General features: G+C 41.8%; 1 protein-coding gene across 1 annotated transcript; it reads left to right on the top strand.

Moving 5' to 3' along the window:
- Positions 1–8,614: 8,614 nt before the first annotated feature.
- On the top strand, positions 8,615–13,831 carry cav4a (caveolin 4a; the record flags this gene model as incomplete). The annotated part of the gene is made up of 3 exons (XM_080727907.1): positions 8,615–8,845; positions 10,559–10,746; positions 13,681–13,831. The coding sequence occupies 3 exons, from the start codon at positions 8,615–8,617 to the stop codon at positions 13,829–13,831; spliced, it is 570 nt and encodes a 189-aa protein (XP_080584033.1).
- Between the last annotated feature and the right edge of the window lie 5,745 nt (positions 13,832–19,576).

The raw sequence follows: 19,576 nt of genomic DNA, 5'->3' as shown, positions 1-19,576 counted from the left end.
TGATCTCCAAAATATGGAGATAAGAGGTTTCTGCCCGACAGCGGCGACATGCAAGGTTTCCGTGCAAAGACATCCTGCATGGGTATGTTGAACTTTTATTGTTGTACACAGTGGTTTAAGTTGAAATATGAGGATTAGAGGTTTCTGCCTGACAGCAAAGGCAGTAATTATTTCAGCTTGAGCAGTTCATATAAATTGCTAATTAAAATGAAGGACCTCCCATCTTAATTGAACTAAGCAGCTTCATCAAAGCCAGATAGTCACATCAAATGTGTATCCTTGGAGCGTTCAAGTCCTACTGTGTTTCAACTTTCAAATGAATATGAAACTAGAGGAGGACACTATCTGTCTCCCAGTCTGAGGAATCAACCATTGGGTTAGCACACAGCGCGCACCACCCCACAACCACGCAGATCATCTGCTCAACACCGCTCAGCAGTACCGATCTATGGCTGTGCATCTGGAATATAACGAAGGTGTATACAGTATTTAAGATCACAGACATTCTAGGGCTACGAGGAAACCATGTACAGTATGTCCAAAACAAATTTTATTGTAAAAGCATTTTAAAATAGTCAAAAATAGCCGATCTACAACGAGCTTTGTGGGCTTGTAGATCTGCTATTTTCACTACTTTTGTGTGACACCCTTTTGTGACGAAGTAGGGTATTAAATTACGCAAAAGAGAAATAAATTAATATACAGAGATATTCTGCCCGACAGCAACAATTACAAGAAAGTGGGTGTGGAAGCCAGGCATTACTTCAGCCTAGCAGCTGTTCAAAGTAGGGTCCGGGGAACCCCAATCGAAAAAGGTTAAGAACAGTTATTTTTTTCAGGCCTACTGTGTTTCACCAGGTAAGTTATCAACCCAATGAAAGAATGTCTATTCACATTCTATTCGGCAAGTGCAGAGCCACAGTATTAATGGTAACATATTAATAGGCTTTTAATATGTTGGATTCATATAGAAAAGATAATGTAAACAAACACACAAAAACATTCATTCACGCAACACTGACGACAGTGCTCTCGAACAAGTCTATGATGCTATCTATGCTTCGCTCTCTTCTGAAAATGTGTATAGACAGTTTGTAGAATTCTTTAATAAATATAATCTAGCTACAAAAATCTTCTCTTTTGTGAGTTCTTAGCACCACCAAGTCTTTGACATGAACATGTTTGAGAACCACTGTCCGCTAAATGTGTAGAGTGGCTTGATTGCGACCGTAGGTCGCATTTACTACCAAAACCTCCACGGGCTGTCTGTGCGTCAGTCAGTCAGTCAGTCAGTCAGTGAGTCAGTCACACTTTTGCCCTGCTCATATCTCCACAACCGTTGCCCCCATCCATGCCAAATTTTGTACACACACTCCTTGACTGCCAAACTACAACCTCCAAGGACCCCCGGAGCCCCAGGGACCCCCAGGTCCCTGGGGGACCCCCAGATGTAAAAAATGACCAAATGTGCTCACACGTCACACGTCACACGTCACACTTTTTCCCTGCTTATATCTCCGCACCCGTTGACCCGATCCATGCCAGATTTTACACACACACACTCCTTGCCTGCCAAACTACAACCTCCAAGGACCCCCGGAGCCCCAGGGGGGACCCCCAGATGTAAAAAATGACCAAATGTGCAAAAATGACCAAATGACCACCCCAACGGGGCTGCTCACGGGGAATTCCCGGGGACCACCGACTCCTGGTGCTCCAGAACGGATGCAAAAGTGGTGGCGCCCCCAGTGGAGGACCCCCTGCCACTGCAGCGCACATAAAATGCCGTAACTCGGGCTAGGAGCGTCCGGGAGAGCCCGGGCCGGTACCTATTCGTCCGCCAAGGCAACGCGGAGACCCCACCCCTCATTTCTCACATGGCCCTATTCTAGCGCCACCTTCAGGCCGATTTTTAAAACACATTTTTGGACACTGCTCCTACAGTTTTTGCCCTAAAATCACGAATATCACTACACAGCATGTCTACACTCAAGTCATCAACATGGATCAGGAAGATTTGGGAAAAACACATTTTTGCCCTATTTGTGGAGATAAGCCACCTACGGTCGCGTATCTCCCGATTAGGGAGTCTTACTGGTATTCATATACTGTTACGTTGTAATTCATGTTGAATCTGCCTTTCCCCTGTCCTTTCTGCTCTTTAAATATAATGATATATGAAAATAAATGAATAAATATGAAATATGATGTTGCTGCAGACCCTATGACAACGGGTGAACCAGAGCAGAGGAATCAAAGCGAGAAGGAAGGAGATATGGCGTGATTGATGATTCTGCTGTTTCATTAGATTGTTCTATGAAACAGTGGCAGGCTGGCTCTGCACAGAGCCACACGCACACACACATATAACCAATTCCATAGGCTTGCTTTGTGGTGGACAAAGTAGTCAACCCCGGCCAGAACTAGAGACAAAGTATAGATAGATACTACTAACATAACTCAACTACAAGTTGCTCTGAAGTGGCTTTAAAGATTTAGTGCTTACTGCCTACCAAAGACGCTTTACATTGGGGGGCGAGTAAACAACACAGGAACAACTCTATTAAGAAAGAAAAAATCACACCCGTGTGAACTGAGCGGTGGTTTACCCCCCCCCCCCCCCCCCTTCCCCCCTGTGTGTGTGTGTGTGTGTGTGTGTGTGTGTGTGTGTGTGTGTGCGTGTGTGTGTGTGTGCCTGGTCTGGCCTGGCCTGAACAACAGCGCCCCTCCCTTAACATGTGTGGTCATAAAAGGTACTGCAGGCCTGCAGGCTACATACAGACACACACACACACACGCACACACACACGCATACACACACGGCCACGTATAGGAGACGGTGTAACCACCGCTCAAAAACACTAAGAAAATGCAAGGAATACAATCAATGTCATACATTTCAAATTGAAATAAAATGCAAGCTCATAACTTGTTGCGTCATACTGTAACGTGTAGTGAGCTTGTAGAACGGCTATAACCAAAATATTTTGACACATTTTGAAAACCCTTTGAGACAACCTTTGGGACAAGCTGCATAACGACTTGTTATACTTTACGTATATTTTGATGCCAAAGGTTTTCTGTGCGTGCGTGTGTGTTTAAGTTCATGTCTGTCTGTGTGTTATCACACTTTAAAGATGGGGTGCCATGATTAACTCCATAGACACACGATACAAACAGAAAGAGTACAGAACTATGGCACCACCTCTTTAAAGCACTGCTTAAAACAGGTATCCTATAGTGCCCTTGAGCAAGACATTCAATCCCTGACTTCTCCAGTGGAGATGCTCAGTGTCCAACGACATAAGACTGGCACCAAGCATTCACTGCTAGAAATGTAGTCAATACGGTAGCGCTGAAAACACTCTCAATCCCTCTGTTTTGTCTGGTAGGTTCCGCTCACCTATCCAGATATGGACGTAAACAAACCCTCATGCAGACCATCTGCTGAAGTTTGCAAGTGTCCATTAGCATACCACTGTCTCTTAACAGCCACACACACACACACACACACACCCTAACCCTAACCCTAACCCACACACACACACGCATGCACGCACACGCACGCACGCACGCACGCACGCACGCACGCACACCTATGATCTGTGATCACTGATACACTGTGTCCCCACTTTGTCTTCAGACAGGAACTATCATTCACCATGGAGACCATTCAGACACTGCAGACGACCTCTCACACACTATTAACACTGTGTGGGTTTTTTGTACTGACTCTCATAGGCCTACCCTAGTAATGGAGTATCTAAAAAAGGAAGTGCATATGCATTTAAGTGTGTGTGCGCATGTGTTTACCTGATATCCTAGTTTCTTTGAGGCACTACACTAATGGGACCAATATGACCATTTGCCATGTTGTTTTTTTACATTAAGAGTTCATATTCAGTCATCTTAAATATTCTGATCTCACACTTGTAAGTCACTGGATAAAAAGCATCTGCCTGAATTGTAAATTGTTAATTGTGCGTGCGTGTGTGATCCAAACATCCAAACAACAGTACACACGCATACACGCACGCATGCATTCAGACGCACACTATGCATGATTTATTACACAAACTATTTGAAATACATTGCAATCAATAAATCTACAACAACTGTTTCCTGCTAATTGAAGTATAGGGGCGCCTGTATGTCCCTGCAAATTCACTTTGTTTAGCCATAGGAAAAGATAATCATTGAATGGCTTATTTTGAAATAGAGCCTTTCATATACGCTTATAAATTGTAAATGGGGTGATACGGTCAGCGCCGATGGGGAAGGATATTCCTTTTATAAATCAAATTTTAAAATCTATTTATGAGATTGTGCCACCCAGGATGCCTCGCAGTTTCATGAAAATGAAGATGAGGACAAAAGCTAGCAGGGAATTGAACAGGGAGCTGGAAGTTCAATCGAATGCACCCTTCCTCCCTCCCTGCCAGGGGCTGCTCTATTAATAGCAGTGTGAGGATCATTTGTTAATGGGTCCAAAGGTTGAGAGTATAGAGAAAGGATTTTCCCCTAAAAGCATGTTGGGAAATATACACAATATATCTGAGAGAGTATAGAAAGCATATATAGCATATCGCTGTTGTCGGGTGGAATTGTGAAAACCTTGTATGTAAAAAAATATATTGTCGTTGTCGGGTGAAAACCATGTCCAATACCGTTCGTTTTGCATTTATCATTTTAGAAATGATTTAAACTAGTGAAAACAGCCGATCTACAAGCACACAACCGCGAGGCGTTGTGTGCTTGTAGATCTGCTGTTTTCACTACTGGTGTGCGACGGTATGTATGATGAAGCAGGGCTTTACTTTGTGAAAAAAATTACAAATTTGAAACTTGGAGATACGAGGTTTCTGCCCGACATACAAAAACGTTTGTTTTGTGTTTATCATTTAAAAAATGATTTAAACTAGTGAAAGCAGCTGATCTACAAGCACACAACGCCTCACACTGCGAGTCGTTGTGTGCTTGTAGATCTGCTATTTTCACTAGTCTTGTGTGACAGTCTCGTATGATGAAGCAGCCAAGCAGGGCTTTACTTTACGAAAAAACATACTCATTTGAAACTTGGAGATACAAGGTTTCTGCACAGCAGTGATGATATGAAACATTTTCCACATTATCCCGGCCCAGAGCAGCACATTGACTCATCAGCCTCATGGAACTTCTTCATGGAGATTGATGCCTTTGATGACCTGGGCAGGAGACAAAGCCAGTGGTGGAAAAGTACTATTATAATACACGTTGTTTGAGTTTTGGATTTGTACACTGTCAGAGTTAAGGGGAGACCTGGAATTGTAAAGGTTTGAGAAACACTGCTATATGACATGCCCAAAATAGGGGTGAAGTGGTTGAAGTCAAGAAACAGAAGGCTACAGTGTACAGTAAGGTTGGGAACATAGTGTATAGGCATCATGAAATAAATAAGTTAAAGTAAGTGATGTTAACTGGGGACTCCCTGTCTCTCCAACTCTTTAAATAGTACATGTTCAGGTGGGTTGCCAATGTCAGCCATTCAGGATAGAGCACTGATTTATAGCTTCAATATACTCATGTATGTATCCATTTTTCAATACTTTATACTTCTATGCCACCACATCTCAGATAGGAAGTTGGTGGTTTACGATGCTACAACTATAGAGGCAACAGAAGCAAATACTGTACTTTTTTGTTGTTACCAGAGTTACTTTGTAGATTTAGTTATACGAAACATTATCCCTATTTTTTTACTTAGTCTCTCTTCCCTTCTCTTACTAACGCGATCTACAAGGTTGTTGATCGGCTATTTTTTTAAAGGATTAATTGACATATTTGAGAATAATGACTTTATATAAAGTATTGATACTTTTAATTAAGCAAAAACTAAAATCACAGTAGACTTCTTCCACCACTATAGTCTATCTGTCTCCCTGAGCTTCCTCACTGAGATTGATGCCATTGATGACCTGGGCAGGAGAAGACAAAGCAGGCAGCCTAGCTCTCTCAGACTCTCACAGCCCGCACAGCTGAATTATTCACTACTTCCGGACCGGAATAAACCATCATTCCTCCTCTTCTCTGCACATGAATCTATATGGTCAACGCTTTCCTGTTTAAAACATGGAGACGTCTCTCTCCAAGATGGAGAGATGAGTGTTATAGAAACAGATCTGGTGAAACTGAATAGGGACAGGGGTGAACGTGACAGGACTGAGAGGTGAACTTGACAGGGCCAAGGGATTCATGTCTCTTTTTGATTACAAGAACGTGCCGCGAAACGTGTTTCACTGGTTCTGAACTCGTTTCCAACCTGCTTTGGGGCCATGCTCAAACTAAATCAGCTTGACATTGTCTTTGTAGTATGGCATAATTCTCTGATGCAGTCACAACTTCAGCTGGGTATTGTGATATATTGCGGTGACACGTGACACACGTTGCATCCAGAACGACACTCACTATCTCTTTATTGTTGTATAGGCTACTAAATGTTGGACGTACAAACCTATACATAGAAGGTATTCTAAACGTTAAATAACTGTTTAAATAAAGCTCTCTGCTACTGTATGTCACCTACTGCAGTAGCTGGGACCATATTGTATCATCATAATAGGCCTATTTATTACAATTATTAGGTTAAGGACAGCCTTGATAAAAATGCACAAAAAAGGCTATAGCCTATAACAGGGGTCTTCAAAAGGGGCCGGGGGTCCGGGACCCCTAGGGGGTCGTCAGAGTTACTACAGGGGGTCCTCCAAATCTTCCAATCCTTTTTATATTGACAACTTGAACCCTAGTGTCCATATTCTGAGAACTGTAGCCAAAAATAGCAGATCTACAAGCTCACAAGCTGCGAGGCGTTGTGAGCTTGTAGATCAGCTATTTTCGGCAAAGAGGTTTGGTGTAGAGGGGAAAAAAGCAGACTAAGTACAGAGTGAAAGGTCAAGTATTGACGGTTCAAGTGGTTAAATCTGAAAACACAAATTGACATGAATCCAAATCACAATGATGATTGTGTGGTCAAACAATGAAACTATGGAATCTTATGAACAGGTTGTGGGGGTCCCTGCTTCATCTCTCTCTCAACTAAGGGGTCCTTGGCCTGAAAACGTTGAAGACCTCTGGCCTATAATATGTAACTCAGCTCTGCTGTGCTAAAAGCAGAGCCGGAATAAGACGTTTTCCTGAGCAGTGCCCAGAAAAAGTTACTTCCCCCCCCATCTCAAAAGTTCTGTATCTTCTGTATTGTAAAGTGACTGTTGAGGGAAAGACCAGTGGCATTTACTAAGACAATTGGCATTTACTGCTAAACATGTGATGGCTCTGTGTGGGAAGGCCAATAATCTTGGAAGCAATAATGCTGAAAGGTTTGTTTTTTGTGTCAGACATGATCAATTAAAAAATTATAAAAACAACAACAACAACAACAAAAACAAGAAAAAAACAGGGGGAACAATAGCATACAAAGGACAATTTGTGATGAGTGCTATACTTCATAATTTTCGGTAGTAGACCTAACTGTTGTATTAATTTGTGATGGTCGTCGCCATTCAGCTACGCGTTATTTGGAATTGCACATGAGTTCTGGGCAAACATTAGCCTAAACTCTATCCACCCATGCTGCAGTGTGAATGGCTAAGCCAGGCTAGGGAGCGCTGCTTGTTAAAAGAGATGTAATGTTCCTTACAGGCCAGACGGGGGCAGTATTGAGTTATAATTAATCTCTTGACCCCATTTTGAGCTGAGGTCAGCAGCTCCAGCTGAATACAGATGGATAATATTAAGTGGTTGGCCAGCCTAATGTAACGCCTATATAGCCTCTATTATCAATATCATAAATCATAAAATCATAATCTGTCCTGTGTATAGTCTTCTAAAAAAAATGTTTCTTTATTGGTTTATTTATTTTAATTTGTCTCCATATCAGGTCCTCATGTCATTGTCCTCAAGCTGTGTCTGGTACATGTGAATAGTTCTCAAATTCAGCCCGAACCCGACCCGACCCGACATATTCGTGCCGGGTAGGGCCTAAAATGTATGCTAATCAGTCGGGCCGGGCCGGGCCGGGCCGGGCCGGGCCTTGAGCTCAATGAAAAAAGAAAATAGATTTTCTAAATTATTTTATTACTTTCATTCTGTGATAGAGTTCTCAAATTCTTCCTGAACCCTACCCTTCCTGACCCGACGTTTTTGGGCCCGGTAGGGCCTAAAATGTATGTTAATTAGCCGGGCCAGCCCAGTTAGGGCCCAGTTAGGGCCGGCCGGGCGGGCCTTAATGTTCACACCCAGCGTGAAGAGCAAAAGTGTGTAGTTGTGTTGTGTCTGCGTTCCCATCTCAACAGAGAGTATCTAGTGTCCAGAGAGAAGCTCCCCTCTCGCTCCCTGGTATTTATATCCCGCTTACATAGGCGGCTCTCCCTAGGCACGGGGAAGTGATCCACACATGAAAGAGCAAGACCATCTGCAAATGCCATCCAGGCCACTGTCACGGTCCCAATATAAACCCCCTCCGCAATGCCAGCCAAGGGGGGCTGGTCAGCCTGAGCATGAGCTTCACAGTATAGAGTAGACGGTACATGAATCGAAGCGAGGCACACCCCGCTTGTTTGGCTTTTCCTCTCATGTTTGAATGGATACCATGATGAAAGAGGAAGATTCGGAGGAGGTGGAGATTGACCTGGGGGACTCGGACGAGCTGGAAGACTCAGATGAGCAGGAGGAGCCCGTGGCGGCCCTGTGGAAGGCCTCTCCAGTCCTGGACGAAGAGGAGAACATCCACACGTCTGCCCTGGTGGAGATCAGTGACACCAAGCCCCTGCTTAACAACAGAGACCCCCGCGGGATCAACGACAGCCTCAAGGTATTTGTTTTTTTGCAGTGATGTAAAGTAAGTACTTAAGTACAATTTTGATGTAGACCTACAGTATTTGTACTTTACTTGAATATTTCCAATTTCAGTACTTCAACTCCACTACATCTCAGAGGCAATATATTGTTATTTTACTCCACTACAATTATTTGAAAAATTTAAGAAAATGTGTCTACTAGTTACTTCGTAGATTTTGATTGTTATTACAAAACATACATTAACCAATTTAGCCCTACAGTATGTAAATCTAGATTATTTGAAATAGCCAATCTAGAAGCTCACAATGTGTCGCATCGCTGCACACTTGTGAGCTTGTAAGATCTTCTACTTTTGGTACTTTAAGTACATTTTCTATATTTCTATATTGCAGTATTGATGCTTTTACTTAAGTAAAACATTTGAGTAGGCCTAGTTTTTCCACCACTGATTTCTAGCAAAACTATATCTGATGAGGCAAAGCCCAGTGATAAAGTGGATTCCAAGGACTTTGTGAGTTCCTTTATGGGGGTCTAAATTTACCCATACAAGTATTTAACTCTGACAGCATACAAAACCAAATGGACCCCAACTGGAGGGGGGTAGCTCTTAATTGCTCCATTTGAACTTCAAAGGGGTTGTGCACTGAGGTAATTGATCAGGCTAAAATCAGTCTAAAAAGTGCAATCAGTCTAAAAGTGCAAAATTTTGCACAGATGTAGCTCAGGGCATGCTCTAATGATTTAGCTAGGGCGCCCGAGTCGGCGACCTTCAGGGTCGCCACAGCGGCCAAATCAAGTTGGGCTCCCATTGACTTTCTATACAGGAGGAAAATACCCAGAAAATATTTTTTTTCTGGGTATTTAAGTAGGATGTGAGGGGTCTAACTAGGGGTTTGTCATGATGCTGAATCCATTGCAAGCATTTGTTTTGCACAAAAAACATTCCTTGGGCTAGAAATGGCCTCAGAAAACGATGCATGTATGGGTGAGCATTCATGTTAGTCGGAGGCCTTAGGGTTTTTTTTCTCGTGCTAATCAGTCTAATAGTGCAACATTTTGCACAGATGTAGCCCAGGGCATGCTCTAATGATTTAGCTAGGGCGCCCGAGTCGGCGACCTTCGGGGTCACCACAGTTCCAGAAAACACCCACAAAACTCTGAAAAGTGATGACTTATCACTTTTCATCACTAAACCATCGTTTTCTGGGGCCATTTGTAGCCCAAGGAATGTTTTTGTGCAAAACAAATGCTTGCAATGGATTCAGCATCATGACAAACCCTTAGTTAGACCCCTCACATTCTACTTAAATACCCAGAAAAAAAGTGTTTTTCTGGGTATTTTATTTTCCTCCTGTATTGAAAGTCAATGGGAGCCCAACTTGATTTGGCCGCTGTGGCAACCCTGAATGTTGCAGACTCGGGCGCCCTAGCTAAATCATTAGAGCATGCCCTGTGCTACATCTGTGCAAAATTCGGCGCTTTTAGACTAATTAGCACGAAATTACCATGTCATCTCCCTAACGCCCCCGACTACTAGTCAATGGAAGCATCAAAGACAGCTACCTCTCTGATGCCTGTCATAGAGGGGAGGAGGGGGGAATGTGTTTGTATACACACAGACTTTTTATATATAGTTCCCCTTTAATATTTGAAATATGAATGTTTATGTAGACAGTGCTCTAAACCAGACTGAAGCAGACCCATGATATGACTCTCCTCTGTGCAGGTGACCTTCGAGGATGTGATAGCGGAGCCCGTGTCTGTGCGTAGCGGGGACAGGGTGTGGCTCTGGAGCAACGCCCTGTTCGAGGTGTCCCGGGTGTGGATCTACAGGATAGTGACCGTGCTGCTGGCCATTCCAATGTCCATCCTCTCTGGCCTCGTGTTTGGCATCCTTAGCTGTCTCCACATCTGGTGCGTTGGAGGCTTAATTCACGTGTCACCACACTCAGTCATTCACTGAAGATGACTAGATAGACACGCATAGACAGACACATTTACTTCTACTCCACTATCTCGGATCCTACTTTGACTCCACTACCACTTTTATAAAACGTTAGTTACTAGTTACTTTGTAGATATAAATTAGAATATTATAAAACATACATGAACCACTTTAGCCATATTTTATATCTACTTAGGTAGTTTGAAAATAGACGATCTACGAGCTTGTAGATCAGCTATTTTCAAACATTTTGTACTTTTACTTTTGTTGCTTTAAGTACATTTTGATAGCAATACTTTTGCACTTTTATTCAAGTACATTTTTAATGTGGGACTTTTACGTGTAACAGAGTGTGTATACATTGCAGTATTGATACTTTTATTTAAGTTAAAGGTGTATTCAGTGATAATGAAAGTGGCCGGGGATCATCTTGTCTCTTACTGGCCTTACAGCGTGGAAATGTTTAGTTTTTATAGATTTTTTACACCATTATAATGTTCTTGTTTGATCATTAGACCCAAGCACTGAATATCGGTAGGCCTACGTCTCCAGCTTCAGGATATGTATTATACTGATTTACTATAGCATTTTATGAGTTCAGTAGTTTACAATAGGCATTTAGCAGACGTTCTTAATTCAGAGAGACTGTGGTTCTCAAAACCTTTATTTTGACCATCATAACTAAACATCATAACATAACTACGGCCATACTCTACCCTGATTGGTCGAGGACTGGCTGGCCACCTCTGAAAACTGAATCTAGCTATGCTCGTAACAGGGTCCATGGTGGAAGTCCTTATATGGTCAGCACACATTCTAGTGAGGAGAATGAATGGAAAATGTACCAATTATATTTTTATTTGAATGAAATACAAACACTGAATATACCTTTAAAATGTGAGTGCTTTTCCCACCACTGCACACAGGCAGGCATTAAATGCAGGGCGTCATTTGGGTCATCTAGTGTTCACATTCAGCCTTAGATCCCCTTATTGTATTGTCCCCAACTCTGAATTGTTTTAGAAGATTAGTCTGATTTCATCGCAATCGATGCCCTTCCATCTACATGTGACACGTAGATAAGCCTTTTATTGTGTGCATTGCAACCATTAATCTATTAACCACTTTCAGCATCCCTATTTTGGGAATGTAATTGGACTAAAGGCATTTTCAAACATTTTCTTTTTTCGCCCCCAAACAAATATAGTTGATTTACAAGCTACAGTAGTTTGTAGTCACACCTAGCTCAGAGTGAGAGTCCATTTATTTTTACTCAGACCAGGTGCTTAAATCACCCACACCCATCCTACAAGCATAAATTAGGCCAGTGGTTCTCAACCTTTTCAGGCCGCAACCCCCAAAATAATCATATTTTAACTGGGGACCCCGCCACCCTGACAAGCACTAAGAATTGAGGCATTACATTTTGTATAACATGGTTCTATTATAACTATTTTCACATTTTCTGCCTCTAATATTTAACAATTTGGCCAATGTTTAATTTGTCATTTTAGAAGTATTAAAATGTCCTTACCTACTTCAGAAATGTGCAGATACCCTCTATATACACTTGAACTTTATGTTGGTTTGTTTAATGTTGAGTGAGAAAACAATGTTGCACATTAACATTACCAGCCAAATTTAAATATGAATGTGCGCTTATAACACCAGGAAATAGCTATATTTTATCATCATGATCACATCATTTTCAAAGCCAGGTTGATATACCATAGCCTACCACAAAATGACCACTAGAGCGAGCCATCGTAACACTAAAACCATAGACTGTACAAGCCCCCATGTTAAAACCAAGATTCACAAGATTCAAGGATGGGTCGATGACATCGCTCCCCATTGACATTGAATGGGAGACCCGCGGGCCGCCATCTGAGCTCAATACTGTTCAATTCGTGCTTGATCGTCTAAAACCACCATCGGTATGGGCACCGGAACGTATACAGATGCCACACAGAAAGTTTCCGAATCAAAATCCGACCTAGTGAAGCTGCGTGAGGGTCGGATGGTTTGCATTGAGCCTAGCAGCTAGCAGAGGCTAATATAAACAGGAAGACCTGGTTTAAAGGTGACGTCATAATCGTATCCTTTTTTTCACGGTTCACGTGTTGATACCATCCGAAGCTAAGCTAACCATTTCGCTCCGTCTATTAACCCAAATAAAAGCTTAAAGCTATACTGTGTAAGTTGCTCAACTAGTGGTCAGTAGCTCTATAGCAAACCGCGGTCGCGTCCGCGTCTTTCGGCCGTTTTTCTGCCTCCACCTCGCCGAGATCTATCTTTAGAGGGGTCCCTGGTTCCTGTGCGTTCAGGCATTCCGGAGAAACAGACTCCTTCACCCGAGTATAGAGACACACGGGCGCCTACAAATATGGCCGCCCTATTGTGATAGCGACCCCACTTCAAGATGCGCTGTGATTGGCCGGCAGTGTATAACCCTCGCTGTGATTGGCCGGTAGTGTATGATGACGTAATTTTTCTGTGAAAACCGGGCCCCGGTCAGGATCATAGAAAACATATAAAGAGAAGGCTTTAGAAGCTGAAAATAACGGAGTGGGTGTTCTAAAACTTTAGCGATTTAACAGTTAGGACAATTTTAAGATTTGTTTTATAAAAAAAGTTACATGGTATAACTTTAAACAATGCTTTTATATAAAAGTTGATTAAAGTCGCTTGGCAGGGAAGTCCATAGTGAGATAGTTGATCTAAAAGTCGACCGGCGCTAACTGAGTTAAGCTAATCATCTGGGGACCCCCCAAAATAATTTGGGCACCCCCCTGGGGGTCCTGACCCACAGTTTGAGAACCACTGAATTAGATGATCACATACTGTCTGCAACGTTTTAACATAATCCATCGCTTTTCCCTCCATTTGCCACCTGTCAACAGGTTGCTCAGTCCATGCGTCGGGTGCCTCCTGGTGGGAACCCGCTGGTTACAGAGCCTGTGGAGCATCGTTATGAGCATCATCGTGCAGCCCTTCTTCACCAGCGCTAGCAGGTGCTGCGGAGCTTTCAGCGTTCACCTGGCTAGAGAATGACACCCTTTCTTTCTGCACACGAGGGACATAATCATGAAGGTTGGGTCGGTGTCACTGGTTCCAAAACCAGAATGCCCAAAGTACACTGCTGCCTAATGGACTGCGTTTATTTTTGATTGATTCATGTTTTGTTGTTGTTATTGACATATAATATGTTATGTTTGTGTGATCAAAGGTTTTGTGAAATGTGAAATTGGACGAAGTCCTAAAGTAAAAAAAAAGGCCCCTTTTTTAATCGTAAAAGGCTATGTATCATTTTCAATTGATCAATAACTGGCTTTGTCTCTGACTTTAAAATCCACCATTAAAATCTAAATTCCACCATGCTTTCAGCACAGATGTCACAATCACAGCGTGCTGCCGGCTGTTTTTGAGCGGTAGTCACAACGCTCCTATACGTGGCCGTGTGTGTGGGTCTGTCTGTCTGTCTGTCTCCGTGTCTGTCTGTCTGTCTGTAGCCTGCAGTAACCTTTTCTGACCACACATGTTAAGGGAGGGGCGCTGTTGCACACACACACACACACACACACACACACACACACACACACACACACACACACACACACACACACACACACACACACACACACACACACACACACACACACACCACCGCTCAGTTCACACGAGTGTGAGGCACGGTGCCTCTTGGATACAGGCCCCAGGGCTAACGTGTGGATGTGGGGACACGAAAAACATCTTTGATTTATTAGATTGATGACAAAACGGATAAACAAAACACACCGCAGAAAGTTAATCATCCATAGACCTGAGATGCAAAGAAATTAATAAGGGTGTGGTGTTCATTTGGCGTGTAGTTGACCTGGTTCCCCCTTAGTTCCTGTCTTTGCTGTCCTATATCAAATGAAAACAAAATAAACTAGAACTGGACTTTATCGAGGTGCCAACTTGCGACTTGTGCACAAGTAGGCCATGTTGCCAGCAGAGCACACCATGAGGCGGTTGTATTTATGTGTGTGATCAAGGTTTAAGTATTGTTAAACAGATACACCACATGGCATCACCAGGAATGCTGGTCCCTCATTGGCTGTTATGACATTACCAGAAATGCTGGTCCCTGATTGGCTACAGGCTTAAACACACACGGCTACCTACCTATGCAACCAAACACAGTACTTGTGCGCTCTGCTGACGCAAGTAACTAGAAAAATGTGCCCTTACTGTATGAGCAAAGGTCTCCGCCAGGATAGGTAGTATATCAAGGTCAAGAAACAAAAGATGTTGTTATCCATTGCCCTACATAATTTCCATAAGTTACCATTAGTTGTTTCTATTATCTTCTTTGTTACTGTATGTAGGCTACTGTTGCATATTTTCTGCCATCATTTTGTTCTTGTCTGTTGTTTTTATACTGCTATAGGCCATATCTTGGCCAGGTCACACTTGTTAGAGAGGTCTCGAACCTCCATGTGATTTATTTCAGGTAAAACAATGGTAAAATAAAGGTTATGCGATTATAAGACCCAAAGGACTCTGGGGCCTTTCACAGAGATCAGTGTGATTACATCTGCTAACAGCTAACTGATGACAACTTGCATTGATGTTATTAGAGGCAGTTAAACTTGCAAGCAGTGGTGTAAAGTACGGTAACTAAGTATGTTTAGTTACTACATTTTGAGGTATTTGTAATTTCAAATACTTTTACTTCTACTCCACTACATCTCAGATCCAAATATTGTAGGCCTACCTTTACTTCACTAACTTTAGTTACTTAAATTATGATATTAAAAAACATACATAAACCACTTTAGCCATATTTTATACACAACATATTATGAGCTTGTAGATCTAGTATTTTTTTATGTACTTTTACTTTTGATACTTTAATTACATTTTGATGCCAATACTTTCATACTTTTACTCAAGTACATTATGAATTCCAGACTTTTACTTCTAACAGAGTATTTCTACATTGCAGCTATTGATTGACTTAACTTAAGTAAAACATTTGAGTATTTTCCACCACTGCTTGCAGGTGATCAAAGTGTGAGGGACAATCACAAGACCATTTGGTGCTTTTTATGCAATGGCATTTTTGTATTTTAGGATTCAGGGTTTAACTTTGGTGTGTTATCGCCCTATTTGTTTTTCATATTTTCTCACATTTTGATCTGACACATTTCAGAATTTTAAGCATTTAGAGATTTAGATATGGAAGCATTGCATTCATACTTGAGTCACACAAATCAATGGCTTCAAAAGCTCAGGATATGCTGCTGGCATGCTTCTATCAACATATGAACCATTTATGTCACAGCGTTTGGACTGAGGGAAAGCACTCTGTCTGTTTGAAATGAGTAAGTGGACACAATGTTTTGATTCATTATTCTATTCACTGGAGTTAATGGTTTGCGGAAGGCGGAGGGGTTGCTCATAAATGATCCCAAAGGCTGCATGCAGAAAAATGAGAGGTCGGCTGTGCGCTCAGAGAAAAAGGATGTTTACACCTGACGCGGGCTATTATCGAGCTATGTTGGAATCTAAATAAATAAATTAAAGCCTGATTAATACTCCATCGTCATGCAATGTCTGTAAGCAGCTAGTCTGGCACCACTGGAGCAATTGGCGTGAAACTTGCACCCAGTCCCAGTAGGCCAAGGAAGAACCTCCATGCCAAACATTTTGCCTTGCAATGACAGCCCACACGTTTTGGCCTGTAGCTCTTGAACCGAAGGTCGTATTGTCCGTTTGGCAAAAATAATTATAATACACAATACACAATCCCTTTTGAGGATGCATGCCTGTACTCATGGTGGGGGAAATTAAGACACCCCCATAATTCAAATGAAACTAAATTCCACCCTGCTTATCAGCACAGATATCACAATCACATTTCTAACCAGACAGAACTAGTAAAATCTGAGACTCTGCATACAGCCAAGGTGCCTCTATACAGGCCCCAGGGCTAACGTGTGAATGTGGGGACACGAAAAACACCTTGTGTACATAATATAGGCTGTGTACAGTATGCAGCTACAGGAACAATACCAGGTAGACAATCCCTTGATCCCCTGGGCCTGATGTCATCTCTTTACACAGTGACTGGCTCAACCTGTTACCCTCTGTCCTCAAGAGACCTTATAGTCCAGTCATTATATGAAAAAACCTAAAACAAATTGCAATAGTAGCAAACGCAACTGATTCTGTATCCTCATTATGTCCTTAGTGAGGGAAAAAAAGTCCCAAGGAATCCCACCGGGGCAAAGTTTTGAAAACGACCTAACTACATTCACTTACTATACACTACACTATAAAGGAAAAATGAGTCCCAAAAAAATCTGATTTAAGTGGGATGTGAGGGGTCAAACTAGGGTTTTTTAATTATTCTGAATCCATTGCAAGCATTTGTTTTGCATGAAAAATATTCCTTGGGCTAAAAACGGACCCCAAAAGACTGTGAAAATTGATGACTCATCACTAAACCATCATTTTGAGGGGCCATTTCTTGCCCAAGGAATGTTTTTCATGCAAAACAAATGCTTGCAATGGATTCAGAATAATTAAAAACCCCTAGTTTGACCCCTCACATCCCACTTAAAGCAGATTTTTTGGGACTCATTTTTCCTTTATAGTGTAGTGTATAGTAAGTGAAGATAGGTAGGTCGTTTTCAAAACTTTGCCCCGGTGGGATTCCTTGGGACTTTTTTTCCCTCACTAAGGACATAATGAGGATACAGAATCAGTTGAGTTTGCTACTATTGCAATTTGTTTTAGGTTTAGCCTAATTTTGGCCTAAAATTACTGGACTATTATTTAAGGCTGCTGAACAGAATCATCATGCAATAAAGAAACATGTCAAACAGGTTATGTCTTGACATCTGAAGTGGCAGTTTGAGCATTTGCATGTCCACAAAGTGGTTTGTATTGCATAAGGATGGTGTGTTCAACAGTGGTGTTAAATATTTATGGCACTTTATAATGTTTTGCTGGTCTGTGGAGTATGTGGTCTTCGCTGTATATTCTTTCCCCTTCGCTGTATATTATTTCTATTATATTTAGTATTTTGTTAAATGTGGCATCATGGTCCAAGTATATTCCATATTTGGGATTTAAATAATTGAGCCATATCAGTATACAGTGCTTCCATCTTACATTGCAGGACTCAGGAACAAAAGGGAAGCTTAGCTGCAAAGGTGAATGGGTGCGTAATATATTGCATATATGGTTATTGCAAGCAGTGGTGTAAACAAAGTACGGTAATTAACTAAGTATGTTTAGTTACTACATTTTGAGGTATTGTAATTTCCAATACTTTTACTTCTACTCCACTACATCTCAGATCCAAATATTGTAGGCCTACTGTTACTTCACTAACTTTAGTTACTTAAATTGATATTGATATTAAAAAACATACATAAACCTCGTTAGCCATATTTTATATCTACCGTAGGCTATTTGAAAATAGCCGATCTACAAGCTCACAACGCGTTGCATCACAACATATTAAGAGCTTGTAGATCTAGTATTTTTTTATGTACTTTTACTTTTGATACTTTAATTACATTTTGATGCCAATACTTTCATACTTTTACTCAAGTACATTACGAATTCCAGACTTTTACTTCTAACAGAGTATTTCTACATTGCAGTTGATTGACATTTACTTAAGTAAAACATTTGAGTACTTTTTCCACCACTGCTTGCAGCAGGTGATCAAAGTGTGAGGGACAATCACAAGACCATTTGGTGCTTTTTATGCAATGCCATTTTTGTACTTTGGAATTCAGGGTTTAACTTTGGTGTGTTATAGTCAGGGCAGGAATTTCACGGCGGCCACGACGGCCATGGCCGTCGTTGCCCCTCTCTTTGGCCGTGTGCCCCTCGAAAAATGACATGCCCAAACGGCCACAGTGGCCGTGGTGCCCCTGCTGTCCCATGCAGTGCCCAGCGCCCACAGCAGTTCACAATTTCATTGAGGAATAAAGAGGAGACGAAAATGTAACCCTAACTACAAAATAAAGACTGGGCTAAAATCTGTCTTCATTTTAGTTCACGAACAAAGAGAGTACGAAATATGTCCTGCGATGCGCATTACGGTCAAACACCTGCTGCTTTCTGACATGCAGTGGCAGATAGAGGCGGGACGTTCGCGAACGAATCGAGTCTTTTGAACGGCTCTTTGATATGAACGATGGGATCCGGTTCGCAATCGCAGTATAGGGAGCCGTTCCTTTAATGAACAACAGTGGTGGGAAAAGTACAACAATGTAGAAATACTCTGCCACAAGTTGAAGTTTGGAATAAAAAATGTAGACTACTTGAGTAAAAATATCAAAGTATTGGTATCAAAATGTAGTTAAAGTAGAAAGTACTTATTATGCAAAATGTCCCATTTCACAATTTTTCCAATGAATAAAATGTAGGGGGAAAAAACATTTGAAAATAGCAGATCTACAAGCTCACAGCTTGTAGATCGGCTATTTTCAAATGGCAGGTAGGCCTATGTACCTATTATGTCCGAAATAAATGTATTGATTGAAGTGATAATTATAATCAAAATCTACAAAGTAACTACAACTAGTGACTAGAATGAGCCAGTCTTTTGAACGGCTCTTTGAAATGAACGGATCCTAGAGATCCGGCTCACTTCAAAGAGCCATAAATCCCATCTCCAGTGGCAGAGCGCACGCACACACGCAGAGAGAGAGAGAGAGAGAGAGAGAGAGAGAGAGAGAGAGAGAGTTGAATGGACACAGCAGTAAAAGTTACAAAACTACTAAGCGA

The sequence above is a fragment of the Nannobrachium achirus genome (genome assembly GCF_963921795.1).
Source record: "Nannobrachium achirus genome assembly, chromosome: 6".
Classification (NCBI taxonomy): Eukaryota; Metazoa; Chordata; class Actinopteri; order Myctophiformes; family Myctophidae; genus Nannobrachium; species Nannobrachium achirus.
Note: the sequence above shows the minus strand (reverse complement) of the source record. Positions and strands in the feature narration are given on the sequence as shown.